The 13131-nt window shown below is 40.7% G+C and overlaps 1 protein-coding gene across 4 annotated transcripts; it reads left to right on the plus strand.

The window, feature by feature from the left end:
* The first annotated feature begins 326 nt into the window (after positions 1-326).
* On the plus strand, positions 327-12051 carry CCT8 (chaperonin containing TCP1 subunit 8). 4 transcript variants are annotated; one of them, XM_075033854.1, is made up of 16 exons: positions 327-485; positions 2147-2237; positions 2849-2928; positions 4120-4269; positions 4541-4721; positions 5442-5503; positions 6194-6331; positions 6774-6952; positions 7914-7980; positions 8063-8150; positions 8261-8376; positions 9640-9711; positions 9915-10079; positions 10513-10632; positions 11066-11192; positions 11822-12051. In XM_075033854.1, exons 1-15 carry the CDS (start codon positions 426-428, stop codon positions 11156-11158), a joined length of 1662 nt encoding a protein of 553 aa, XP_074889955.1. In that variant the 5' UTR covers positions 327-425; the 3' UTR covers positions 11159-11192; positions 11822-12051. The 4 variants fall into 4 exon arrangements, with proteins under 4 accessions (XP_074889955.1, XP_074889956.1, XP_074889957.1 ...); XM_075033855.1 differs by having other exon boundaries at positions 11066-11164; XM_075033856.1 differs by having other exon boundaries at positions 11066-11157.
* Positions 12052-13131: the final 1080 nt, after the last annotated feature.

The raw sequence follows: 13131 nt of genomic DNA on the forward strand, positions 1-13131 counted from the left end.
ATCTTCACTCTCTTTTAGAAACTCCGAGGCCTTTACCCGGCGGTCAGGCTGCCGGCTAGGCGGCCTGCTGGCGGGCTCCGCCGAGACTGCGGGGAGAGGAAGATGTCAGGCGAGGCGGTGTTTTACGGGACCCGGCTTTCGGGACCCCCCCCCCCCCGGCTGACGAGCAGGGCTCCGCTGGACCCGAGAGCCGAAACCCGCGCGCCGCCCGCCGCCCGTTCTGAGGAGAAGCAGGAACACCCGCCGGCCGCCGTCGCCCTGCGCCCCGCCCCGCTATCGACCTTCCCTGGGCGCAACTCGTCTAGCCTGCGGCCAGCTAGGCTGCCTCATCGCGCCTGCGCGTCCCCCCTTCTCCCCTCCCGTCGTCCCCGGCGCAGCGCGGCGCGGCCCGGTTCGGTGCGGTGCTTGGCCGGTGCGGAGCGGAGATGGCGCTGCACGTCCCCAAGGCTCCGGGCTTCGCCCAGATGCTCAAGGAGGGGGCGAAGGTGAGCGTGGCGCCGGGCAGGCGCTCTTGCCTCCGGAAGATGGGGTGGGGAGGGGGGAAGTCTCAGCGCGGCGGCTCGGGGAAGGTTCTGGAAGGCCGGCGGGGCCGGGGCCGGGGCCGGGGGGAGCCTCACGCTGCCCGCCCCCCGGCTTTGGTCCCCCCCGGCTTCTGGCCGTTGCGGGGGTCCGCCCCGCGCCGCCGCTCAGCGCGCGGGCCCGGGGCGGCGGCGGGAGGAGGGCGGCGCCTGGCGCACGCGGCCTTCCAGAAGGCTCCGCCGGAGCCGGCGCCCACGCTGCCCCCGCCCGTCGGCGCGGCCCCCGGTTCTCGTCGCCGCGGGGGTGCTGCGTGGGTTCCCGGGGGCCGGTGCTCCCTCCCGAGCTGTGTGCGCGGCTCGTGCCGCGGCTGCGGAGGCGATGTCGGGAGGGCGTTTCGTTCGGAGACCTTCCGTAGGCCGTGGTCGGCAACGTGCGACCGGGCCCTGTGGGTTTAGCTGTTCAGATGCGTGTCCGCCGCTTGTTCTGTAGGTTCCTTGACGCCTTCTCTGCTGCCGTGCCCCTAAGAAAAGTGCCTCGGCCAGCGCTGTAGACTAACGTACTATTTTCCATACATTTCCTTTCCATAAATCCGTTCTCATTGTATTTAACATTAACGTAATGAAGATTTTGATAGTAGGCAAGTGCTGTGCCTGATAGAAGCTTTCTTTGAAAAAGTGGACAGAAAGCAAGCAAGGCGGTTTTTTTTTTTTTAATTGCATGGGAAAATAAATGGAAGAAAATTTCTGATTGCTGCTAGTTAATAGAAAGGACAGTGAAGTTAGCAGCTCGGAAAGCCCTCTTTTTTTTTTTTCTTCAGAATCTTCCTTGGGACACAAGAAGTGGCACATGTCAGGGGCAGGGAGAGAGCAGGGAAACAAAGCGGCCTAGATGCCGGTTCTCTAATAGAGAATTCAGGGCCAGAATAGCAAGAGCAGACTTTTACAAAACAAGGAAGCAGGTGGCATTTTGAGATGTTTGTTTTGCCTTTAGAGACTATATATTGTTAAGAGAGTACTTTTGTCCGTTCTCTTATGGTCCACACAGTACGTTTTACCCTGCCCTTTCTGGGGATCCCTCCTTTTCTTAAGGCTTCCAAACTGAAGCCAGGCTGATCAGCTTCTCAAACACAAATATTTTATGAATCATTCTGCTTCTGAATTTTCAAATCGCACATGTTTGAATGTACAAGTGAGTTAAATGAATTTTGTGGAATACAGAGTTGTGAATAAAGAAGCTTGTACAAAAACACATGCTTACAAAACTGTTACCTCTCTTCAATCTGGTATTGGTTATTTTCTGTTTCCCTTTGGCATGCCACTAACTTTTTTGGAAGACGTAAGAGATGCAAACTATATTGAAAATTGAGTCACTGTTCAAATTTTCTGTTCAGAAGCTTATCGTGCCTGCTGAGTTGCCTAGTTGAGAAGGAGTACACAGTGGTTCTTTTCTCACTGTCTTTGGGTAAGGTTTAGTTTCTGTTTAAACTTTAAGTGAAATACCAAATCTAAATTAATCAAGAACTTTCATGGACTCAGTAGATTATTCATGCTTTGATGAGAAATGACTAGTTTATCCCTTTCTTTTTTGTTAGAAAGCCTAATTCTGAGCAGAACATTTTTCTTTTTAGCATTATTCAGGACTAGAAGAAGCTGTCTATAGGAACATCCAGGCATGCAAAGAACTTGCTCAAACCACCCGTACAGCTTATGGACCAAATGGTAAATAAATCCTAAAATTATTGTAATGTTTTTGAGCAAAATGTTATGTTTGAAGGCTAAACCTACCTTGACTGTTTGTTTGAAGAAGCAACGGTTTGTTTCTTGAGGAGACACATTGGACTTGCTGTAGAACTCTAAATACAGTCTTTGTGGCTATACAGATCAGACTTTGGTTAGCTCTTGAGTTATGCACAATGTACCTGCCTTTGCCAGGTTTTTGTACTAGTTACTGTGTCCTCTTTGCTGTCTTACTGCTATATGGAAGACCCACAAAAATTAAGGGAAAGAAAATAACTTGGTAGATAGTCATAACGAACATAACCATACCATGTCTGGTCAGATATACGAAAACAAAAGGTTCTCCAGCATCAATTAATTAAATGATATACTAATATTTTTGAAGAGAAAATTGCTTATTCAGAAACTATTGATTTCTCCTTAATGTAACACGCTCCAAAGTGTCATTTTGTAAAAATCTTTTAGGTTCTTAAATTATAAATAGGGCTAGTGTTTTAATGTGTGAGATATACCTGCAAGTTATGAAATGGTATCTGTGTACAAAGTGATGTTTGCCTAATGAATGATTTTTAATTTTTTTTTCCCCTCGTTAGGAATGAACAAAATGGTTATCAATCACCTGGAGAAGCTTTTTGTTACAAATGATGCTGCTACTATCTTGAGAGAGCTGGAGGTAAGTTTTCTTGCTCCAGAAGATGTCGGTTGTGAACTAGTGTTTCTGTTCATGGGCTGCTATGGTTCTTAATGTTAATAAAGAAATACATGTCACCCTGTCAGATAATTTACATATGTCATTTTGTAAATCATTTACATTTTTCACTGCATTTGAGTAAAGTCAATGAGCTATATCCACAGTGAAGAGTAGAAATCTTTTTGTAAAGCAACATTAAGTAGTTGCAGGAGCTGCTTAATAATTGCCTACTTTTTTTTCCCCCCAAACCAGTGTAGATTTAGAAGAGGGTTTGTCTAATACAGTGTTTGGAAAACTCTGAAATAGCTGTTGTGTTAATCTCCCAGTGTTGGTGGTTGCCACTTTCTCCTGTCTGCTTAGAATACATTAACTGGATTTAAGAAGCTTGAGGATATAGCAGCATCTTCCTGTGAATACAGTAAAAGTGTGGAAAGACTGACCCGTCCTAACTTCTTCTATCAAATTCATATTTGTATTACAACACAAATAATATTTTACTGAATTCTATACTTACTGATAGAAATAATGTAACTATTTCCTTACTTAATGCATTGTGTTAGTGTTTGGTATAAGTAGAATAGTGGTGGAAGTCTCAGTTCTGTTTTTAAAAAATTATTTGCGGACTAGTTACTTAATCTAATGAGTCTTGCATGTTACTTTCTGGGATAAAATGACAGTTGCTTTAGTTATATGCAAGAATACAGCATTTTTATTGCATTTCTTTTGAAAGAAAGGGAAAGCAGTGCAATCTTTAAGCAGAAAAAACCACTAGAATTAAACTGTGATTTAGACGTCTATTTTGCATGTTACACATGAATTCAGCTTGGAGATCTAAACTTCAGGCAGCTTTCCTGTTGCAGAGCTTGATTGTGAAGCCACTGCATCCTGTAAAAATAGCATAGAACCAGTATCAAGGATGCCTAGTTCATGTTGTAGGGGGAATGTTCAGTTCTCTGAGTTTATTTTATTTTTTTAATAATGTTTGTACTTTTGCTTGTTAGGGAAGTTAGCCAATTAAGATAATTTGTGCTGCTTTCTTTTCCAATTTTGTGCATTCTTAGTATCTCTAGATACAATTTGAAATAAAAGAGCTTATACTGGATGCATAGGAAAAACCTGGAACTGTAGTCTAGGTGGGATATTAGTAACTAAGATGTGTAACTTCTTTTAAAGGTCCAGCATCCTGCTGCAAAAATGCTTGTGATGGCTTCCCACATGCAAGAGCAAGAAGTTGGAGATGGAACAAACTTTGTCCTTGTTTTTGCTGGAGTTCTTCTGGAGTTAGCAGAAGACCTTCTGAGGATGGGGTTATCAGTCTCAGAGGCAAGTTATATTGTTACTACAATTCACATCGCTTGAATTCAGATTGCCATTGGTCAGTATTCTTGCGTCATGTTATGAATCGTCTGCTTCCTTCTGAACTAATGTTTTAGTGATGTATGGAAGAACAGTATATGTTTTGCTGCTTGTGATTGCTTGCTTCCCTTGTAAGCTTTTGCATTTGTTAGTGTTTTATGGCCCTTTGAGAAGGAGATGGAAGCAGTATGAATGCATAGTGAAATGGTGTAGTGAATATTTATTGTTTGCTGCACAGGTGATTGAAGGATATGAAAAGGCTTGCAAGAAAGCCCTAGAAATTCTTCCAGATTTGGTGTGCTGTTCTGCAAAGAACCTTCGAGATGTTGAAGAAGTGGCATCTTTGTTGCACACTTCAGTGATGAGCAAACAATATGGCAATGAACGTTTTTTGGCAAAGCTTATTGCTCAGGCCTGTGGTAAGTGGACAAGAATAGATGAGTGCATGCATCTAAAAAACTGAGTAGGTTTGCTTATGATAATTACTAATGTCTTCATGGAAGATAAAAGGTATGGTTAGTTTATCAGGTTGAATTGGATGGAAAGCTTTAGCCTCTGAAATGAGTATAACCTTCTTTCTCGTTTTGAACTCTTTGTTGGTGTTGTGGCTCAGGAAAGGTCTGTGTTTTCTACTAAACATTTATAGAACTAGCTTTCTAGTCTTTTTAAAGCAGAACCCCATCTTTTTTCCTCTTTTTTATCATTTGGAAGATGTATTACACTTCAGGTAAGCTGTTACTAGTCTCAGCCGCAGAACAATGGAAGCAGGACTGTAGTTGTGTTGTTTCCTCCATTTAGTTTTCCAAGAAAATATTCATGTCTAGTTTAAGTGTTTTTTCAGAGTATTCTGGGTCAGACTTCGCTCTTGAATGTAAATGGATATTTGGACTTAATTAATTGAGCAGCCTGAATAGATATTGCTTTCTGATTACTATATTATAAAAACAAAATTTCTGTTTCTCTTGATGCAGGTTATTAGCAGATTATAACTGCCTTAAATTTAGGCAGGCATCTCAAACCATTACATTTTAGTACTTCAGAAAAACTCTAGGCATTATTTATGGTGGTGGTGTTCTACTTTATTCATTAAGCAATACAAATTCTTCTTTTTTTTTTTTCTTTCTTTGTTCACCAAACAGTTTCTATTCTTCCTGATTCTGGTCATTTCAACGTTGATAATATCAGAGTGTGCAAAATCGTGGTAAGTTGGCAAGTAGCTAGCTTTGCTGTATTATTAAGGTAAACAGTTCAATGAAAGTTAATTTTTAGATCTTTAAACTTTGAAAGTGTCTTTTCTATTCTAATCTCTGTTGTGTTGTGGCATGCGTAATAAGTTTTGGAAATTGGTGTTTACGTTCCTTGTTTAGTGCCGAGTAGCAGCTTTCAGAAACAAAAATCATTAATATTGAAAGTTTACCCTAAATCAGATACATGAACTTAAATTATACACAGGGATGTTGATTTTGTTATAGAAGCAGTCATAAGATTAGGCTAAGGTGCAGGCTGCCGGAAATGTAGCGGTCTAATCTTGCATTCTTTTTGTCAGGCCTGAGTATGGTTTGTAGGTTTGGAACAAGTTTATATGTAGTATGAATTTCCCCCCTGTGTTTTTTACTCGCTAGTAAATAAATAACAAGTTGAGCACAGCAAATGAATGTCACAGGCCTTAACCTGGACCACCAACTAATCTTAAAATGGGAACCTGTAAGACAATGTTTGATGTTGCTAAGTCAGCTTAAGTCTTATTTCTTTATGCTGCAATGAAAACTTAGGTTGCTACATTCAAATGAATGTAAGGACTGCTTTTCCTAAAGGGTAATGCAACTTTCTGACAGTAAATGATCATATTATTGATATGATATATTCCCCCATTCCATTTCTTTCCTTTCAGGGTGCTGGTATCTCTGCTTCCTCAGTACTGCATGGCATGGTTTTTAAAAAAGAAACTGAAGGAGATGTTACTTCTGTCAAAGATGCAAAAATAGCTGTGTATTCCTGCCCTTTTGATGGTATGATAACTGAAACTAAGGTATGTTAAAGCTCAAAATAAGTTAGATAGCCATTTATGCTCATGTGCTCTTATTTTTAGACTTAACTATAAATATTCTTGACACTTGGTGATTAAGATATTTTTGTTAATATTGAGTTCACTAGTTTAAAAAAGTTGATAGAAAACGTCTGAACCTAATTTTGCTATACGGGGTTTTTGGGGTTGGGGAGTTGTTACTGGTTTTTGTTGGGTTATTTGAGCCAAACTATGTGATAGAATGTCTGAACCTCAAGGTCGTCTAGAAATGCTAGAATTACCCTTATTTGGACATGTTTTACCCCATTGCCTGGGAAGGGTGGCAGTAGTATTAAAAATAAGATGACTTGAGGTTTATGGACAGGTTGGGAGACAAAATCATTTGTCAAAAACTTTTAGGCATGTAGTTAATGCTGAATTGTTAACAGTGTATGTGTTTTACTAGGGCACTGTACTTATAAAGAATGCTGAAGAACTGATGAATTTCAGTAAGGGAGAAGAAAATCTAATGGATTTGCAAGTCAAAGCTATTGCTGATAGTGGTGCAAATGTAGTAGTAACAGGTGGCAAAGTGGCAGACATGGCACTTCATTATGCCAACAAATACAATCTTATGTTAGTCAGGTAAGTACTAGAAAAGCATAAAAGCATCTGATCTACCAGGTTTATGAAATGTACTTGCCATATTGTCTTACGCCTCTCAAGTGAATTAGAAAGAAAATATTGCAGACTATTTGGTTTTCTAGTGGATCAAAACCTGAGCTGTGATTTGGTTGTTTCATAGCTTGTTTCTTGATAGTATTTCACGTCTATATAGACAGCTAATTGGGGAGTTACTTGTGTATGTGATACTGTTATTCTGGTTTAAGTGCCTTTATAACACAACTGAAATCAAGAATATCAAAATTTGTGGATCTAGTAAAGAGGGATGTGGCTTCAAAGGCATATAAGACTAAACCATAATGGTTCCCTCCTGGTCACAGTTCTCATGTGATGTTTTAGCAATGATGAGATACACCTCCGTGCATCACTAATGTATTGATGGATGGAAGAACTAATTCTTAATACTTTTCTGTCATTTTTGTGGACCTTGAATCTTCTTGTCTATAAATAAGGCATGTTTGTACATCCTTGAATTACATTCTGCACAACATAAAGTCCACTTACTAGCAGCAGCTCTCAGGTCTCGCACAAATTAGTGGTCCTTTATTGAAAGCTGTAACTTTATCGGTGGTGTCCAAAAAGTTTGAACTTTGGAAATGGAGCATGATACTGTAATCTCTTGCATAACAAAGAAGGATCATTTTAGAGGTGTTGTAAACATCAGTTCAAGTCTTACGCACTAGAAGATGAAGTTCGATAATTTCCATGTATTTGAACTACTTACTTGTTTTTAAATTCTTAGAAAACAGTATTTGCATAGCTTCCCTGAAAACAGAAAATTATAACTTGAAAAAAATAGATGAGTGGATTTTATAACTTAATGCAGTAAATTTTGATAGAGTCATTAGTTTACAAAATGCTTCCAGGTTAAGAGAGTGTTTAATCGTATGTTAACATTTATTCTGGAAACTTGCTTTTAAAGGTTGAATTCAAAGTGGGATCTGAGAAGACTGTGCAAAACTGTTGGTGCAACAGCCCTCCCCAGACTGGTATGGACTTTTCAAATGAGGAGCAGAAGGGAGAGAGAGCTGATGAGCAGGTTCATCTCTTAACTCTTGTTTTTCTTTCCAGACTCCCCCTACTCTAGAAGAAATGGGTCACTGTGATAGTGTATATTTGTCGGAGGTTGGGGATACGCAAGTTGTTGTGTTTAAGCATGGTATGTATGTTCTTTAGAACTCCTAATGCTACTGTTCTAGAAGTGTGATGTTCATATGTGTTTTACATCTAACAAACTTAATTCAGTAATGCACATGTCTGTCTGAACAGAAAAGGAGGATGGTGCCATTTCTACTATACTCATTCGTGGGTCTACAGACAATCTGATGGATGACATAGAGAGAGCAGTGGATGATGGTGTAAATACTTTCAAAGTACTCACAAGGGTAAGTAACCAGGACACTTCAGTTATCAAAACTGAGCTATGGATCAGTTTGAAGCAAGACTCAGGCTTGCTTTGTGCTCATTCGCTACAAAGGCTGTAGCAGATATTTACATTGTTAGCTGGAGCCCTTTTGAGGTGTAGAGGGCTGTGTAGAGAAGGTAGCTGCCGACATCCTTGTGAATACAATGTACATAAGAGAAGGTGCTCACCATGCACTGCATGCAATTTTCCAGTAATGAGGTGAGTTCTTGAAGATAGATGAGTTCTACCACTTTCTAATGACAGTCAGCTCTTTGTTGACTATATCCCTAAATGTTTTGTAATGTTCCTTGGAAACCAGGCACAGAAGAAAAGCCAGATAGCTTTGTTTGTCACTGGGGATCAGGAGGAACTGACTGGTTGTCACCAATGAACCAGCAATTTAGTTTGCAAGACAGGCTTCCTCCGCATACTACAGAGACACTTTATAGATGGAAGAATTCAGTTTTTCAGAGTTTTTTCTGAACAGCTTTTGTGGACCTTTTTCCTTTTTTTTTTTTTTTTTTTTTTTTGTTTTCAAATGAAGAAGGAAATGTTTGTGTATTTACTCAGAAGGTGGCATGCAAAAAATGTTAAACTTTCATTTGATGCTTAATGTCCTGTACATACCAACACGTGCACATTGATTTGGAGTACAGAAACAACCATAGACACTGTGTTTGATTGTCTCCAGGAGTTGTCCTAACTTCTGATTTATGATGATTACTTTTCTTTTTAAAAGACTAGGAGTTCTTAAGTGATGTTGGTTTGCCAAAGGATGTACAAAATGCTTAATTTAAGAACAAAACAAAACAAAAACACTCAACACCTCGTGATACCTGTTGACATATTAAACTTAGTGTACAGTAGATTGATTTCCTGCATATTTCCCAACAAGTTAATGGAAAAGATGAGAAAATCTAGGAGTTCTATTATTAGTAAGCAAAGAGCTGAAATTACTTTTTTTCAAACTAACAAACAAAAAAACCTCAGACATAAACCCCACTGCATTATTATTTTCTTTTTTACAAAAGAAGCTATTTTTCTTCAAAGACATTTGGAATGAATGAGAAAATTCTGGTGAATTTCTCTTACAATGCATGTTTGTTCTGAAGCAGATTCTTAGTAAGTCTGCATGGGATAAAGTTCTATGGCGTTCTTCTTGACAGAGGATATAAATTCTAGAAATTAAAATTGATGTGATGCTTTAAGCAAAACTTTGCATTTTGGGATGGTCTGTTCACAGGATAAACGTCTTGTTCCTGGAGGTGGTGCAACAGAGATTGAATTAGCCAAGCAGATCACATCGTATGGAGAGGTATAGCAAATGGGCTTTTTGACTTTTTATATACACAAACATATATGTACTTAAAATATATATGTGGCTTACAAAGATATATACATATTGTTTTATATCAAAATACATATGTGTATTAATGCATATAAATAAATTAAAAATGTGGGGGGAAATACCTCCCTAAGTTTTTTGAAATGCTGATGTGGTTTTCAACTTCACTTTAGACTTGTCCTGGGCTTGACCAGTATGCCATCAAGAAGTTTGCTGAGGCATTTGAAGCCATTCCTCGAGCACTGGCAGAAAACTCTGGAGTAAAGGCTAATGAGGTCATCTCCAAACTTTATGCTGTGCATCAGGAAGGGAATAAAAATGTTGGATTTGATATTGAGGTAAATAGTCTCTCACATTAGTTGGTGCTCTGCAGTACAGGGTTATATTTAAACATACTTCTATCAGTCTGAAGTATTTACGGATTAATTGAAATCACTGAAGCTCTGTGTTGCACAGTCTAGAAGAATAACTTCTTAGAATTGTAATACCAAAGTGGGTTTTTTTCATCAGCAAGCAGTTAAATTCAATGTAGTATAGTGGCCTTATGTAGGAGGTAAAGTGAGATACTGAGCTAACGTGTGATGGAGAGTAAGCCTTTAGTAAGTACTTATTTTGTCCTGCTAATGGATTAGGATTGAAGGTTTTCTGAAGAGAGAAGATGAGATCAGAAGAGTGATAATTTGTTCTAAATGTGTAACCTTGAAAACCCAATAACTTGCTAGGTAGAAGCCTGAGAAAGTTTTGAATAATGTTTTTCCCCCTGTCTGATAGGCTGAAGCTGCTGCTGTGAAGGATATGTTGGAAGCTGGTGTATTAGACACATACCTTGGAAAATCCTGGGGTATCAAGCTAGCTACAAATGCAGCAGTAACTGTCCTAAGGGTAGATCAGGTAAGCTTACAAGTAACTTGGGTGCTGAACTGAAACCTTTAACTCAGCATGCGGAACACTAATGCAAAATATGTGAATCTTCTAGGCATGTAAGGCATTAAAATAGGATACTTGAAAACGTGGTTTGTTTATTTCTGAAAGCCAGGAAGCAGTTTGTTCAAGAGCTCGCAATGTTGCAATGTTGCTGCTTCCATGGGAGCGCCATTAATGTTTCTTTTCTTTTAAGATTTGACAGTTGATACTTGTATCCAGAAAGTTATCCTAACTTCTGTAGGAGCAAGATTTAACACAAGAAACCTTTTCTCATATATTGTTCTTACATGAAAATCAAACTTTTAGGAAAAACGGAGGTTATAATTTTAATGACAAATCTTAACTTTATATATCTTGTGGAACTTTAGCAAAAACGTATTTGCATGTAAAATTTCTGTAGATTATTATGGCAAAAACAGCAGGCGGTCCAAAAGCCCCTAAGCAACAAGGACATTGGGATAAGGATGACTGGAAAGATGAGCCTGAAAAATAGTATGCAGTAAGCTCTGTGTCTCTAGCAGAGAGAGGTATCTGTGTATGTGAGTGCATGCATGAGTATATTGACAAGCATATGGCAGATGATATCTTTCTTGAGGACATGTAGTGCTGCTGTCTTACATGTGCTTGTTGCTACATTTTGTATTTGTGCCTTTGCTAACGAATTTTACACCTAAAACTAAATTTTCATTGAAGGGATCACAAGTGCAATTTTAGTTTTACCTTACTTGTCACTATAGCAAGTGCAGAAAACAAGCCTTTAACATGGTAGGACTATTGGACTCTATGCTTTTTGAAGTGTGATGTTTAGACTCAATAATTCGGAACAATAGCTCTGATAATTCTGCTTTCTGTAGTGTGCATCCTGTAAACCAGTCACTCATTAGCCTATTTAAGCACTCACTTTATGTAGACTAACTGAAGTCTTAATTTGCATGCAAAAAATGAGGTAAAAGCCTTTTTTTTGGCTCAGCTTCTGCCATTTTCAAAAAAAGATAATTAATTTGTGAATATCTCGGTTAGATGGGTAATAATATGTATTGGCTTAGGTTCAGAGTAGGGAAACTGCATGAATTTAGTGAATGTTGACAGCATCATAGGGCTGGAGTAAGAGTCTGATTCTAACCTTATCTTTTTCTACTTCCCTATTATCTTCAAGATCATTATGGCAAAACCAGCTGGTGGCCCTAAACCTCCATCAGGAAGGAAAGACTGGGATGAAGATCAAAATGATTGAACAATTTAACTGTACTTCTTAAGTGACATGATTATGTGAGTTTTTTAATATTGCAGCTGGAGCCTGTCACAGTGTTTTGCTCTATTGCCTTTAAGTTATGAACTGTGTCCAATGGAGTGCAGAACTTCAAATAAATGTACTCACTGTTAAAATGTTAACTGTCATTTTATTTGGACTTAGTGCGACATGGTTGTTCCCAGTATGTGAATAATGCAGGTGCATGTGTGGGGATGACAGTGTGTGGGTGTGGGGGGCTGACCTTGGCTAGCTGCCAGATACCCCTTACTTACCAGGACAGAGTCAGAAAGTAAGTTGAAAAAGCTGACAGGTCCAGATAAAGACAAGGAGGTCACTTGCTAGTTACTGTCACATGCAAAATGAATTCAACATGTGCAAAATTAATTTATTGCCAATTAAAAATAGAGTTGGAGGGTGAGAAACAAGAACAAAAACTAAAACACCTTGTTCATCTCCCCTTCTTCCCAGGCTCAGCTGTACTCCTTCATTCTGGACTCCTCTACCACTTCCCCTACCGCATGGTGCAGGGAATGGGGGTCGTGGTCAGCCCATAACAGCTCCTCTCTGCTGCTGCTTCTTATGCGTGCTTTTCCCCTCCCACAGGGTATCATGAGCTGCTTCAGCATGGGGCTCCTCTGTGGGTTACAGTTCATCAGGAACAACTGCTCCTGTGTGGTCCTCCCTGGGCTGCAGTTTCTGACAGGAAAACCTGCTCCAGCCTGGGCTCCTCCCCACAGGCTGCAGCTTCCTTCAGGGCACCCATCCACCTGCTTTGGCCTGGGGGCTTCCACAGCTGCAGTGTGGAGGTCCAGCATGGTCATCTCCATGAGCTGCAGGGGGCAGCCTGTTCCAGCGTGGTCTCTCCAGGAGATCCCTGCTGGAGCACCCCCTTCCCCTCCTCCCCCTCTCCCCTCGGTGCCCGCAGGGCTGTTTCTCACACTTTTCCCCTCACAGCCGGGCAGCGCTTTGCCCTTTCTTACACAGGCTTTTTGGAGGTTCCGCCGTGGTGGCTGCGGGGCTGAGCCGTGCCCTGCGGTGGGCGGGCTGGAGCCGGCTGGAACCGGCTGTGTCCGGCTCGGGGCAGCCCCCGCCTCTCCTCACAGAGGCCGCCCTGCAGCCCCCTGCCAGGGCCTGGGCACCTACAGCCAGTACAGTGGATGAAGGAGCTCATAACCTCAGGAAGCCATAATCTAACTGTTGCAGCTCTGTGCTCT

Source organism: Buteo buteo, chromosome 8 (assembly GCF_964188355.1).
Source record: "Buteo buteo chromosome 8, bButBut1.hap1.1, whole genome shotgun sequence".
NCBI lineage: Eukaryota > Metazoa > Chordata > Aves > Accipitriformes > Accipitridae > Buteo > Buteo buteo.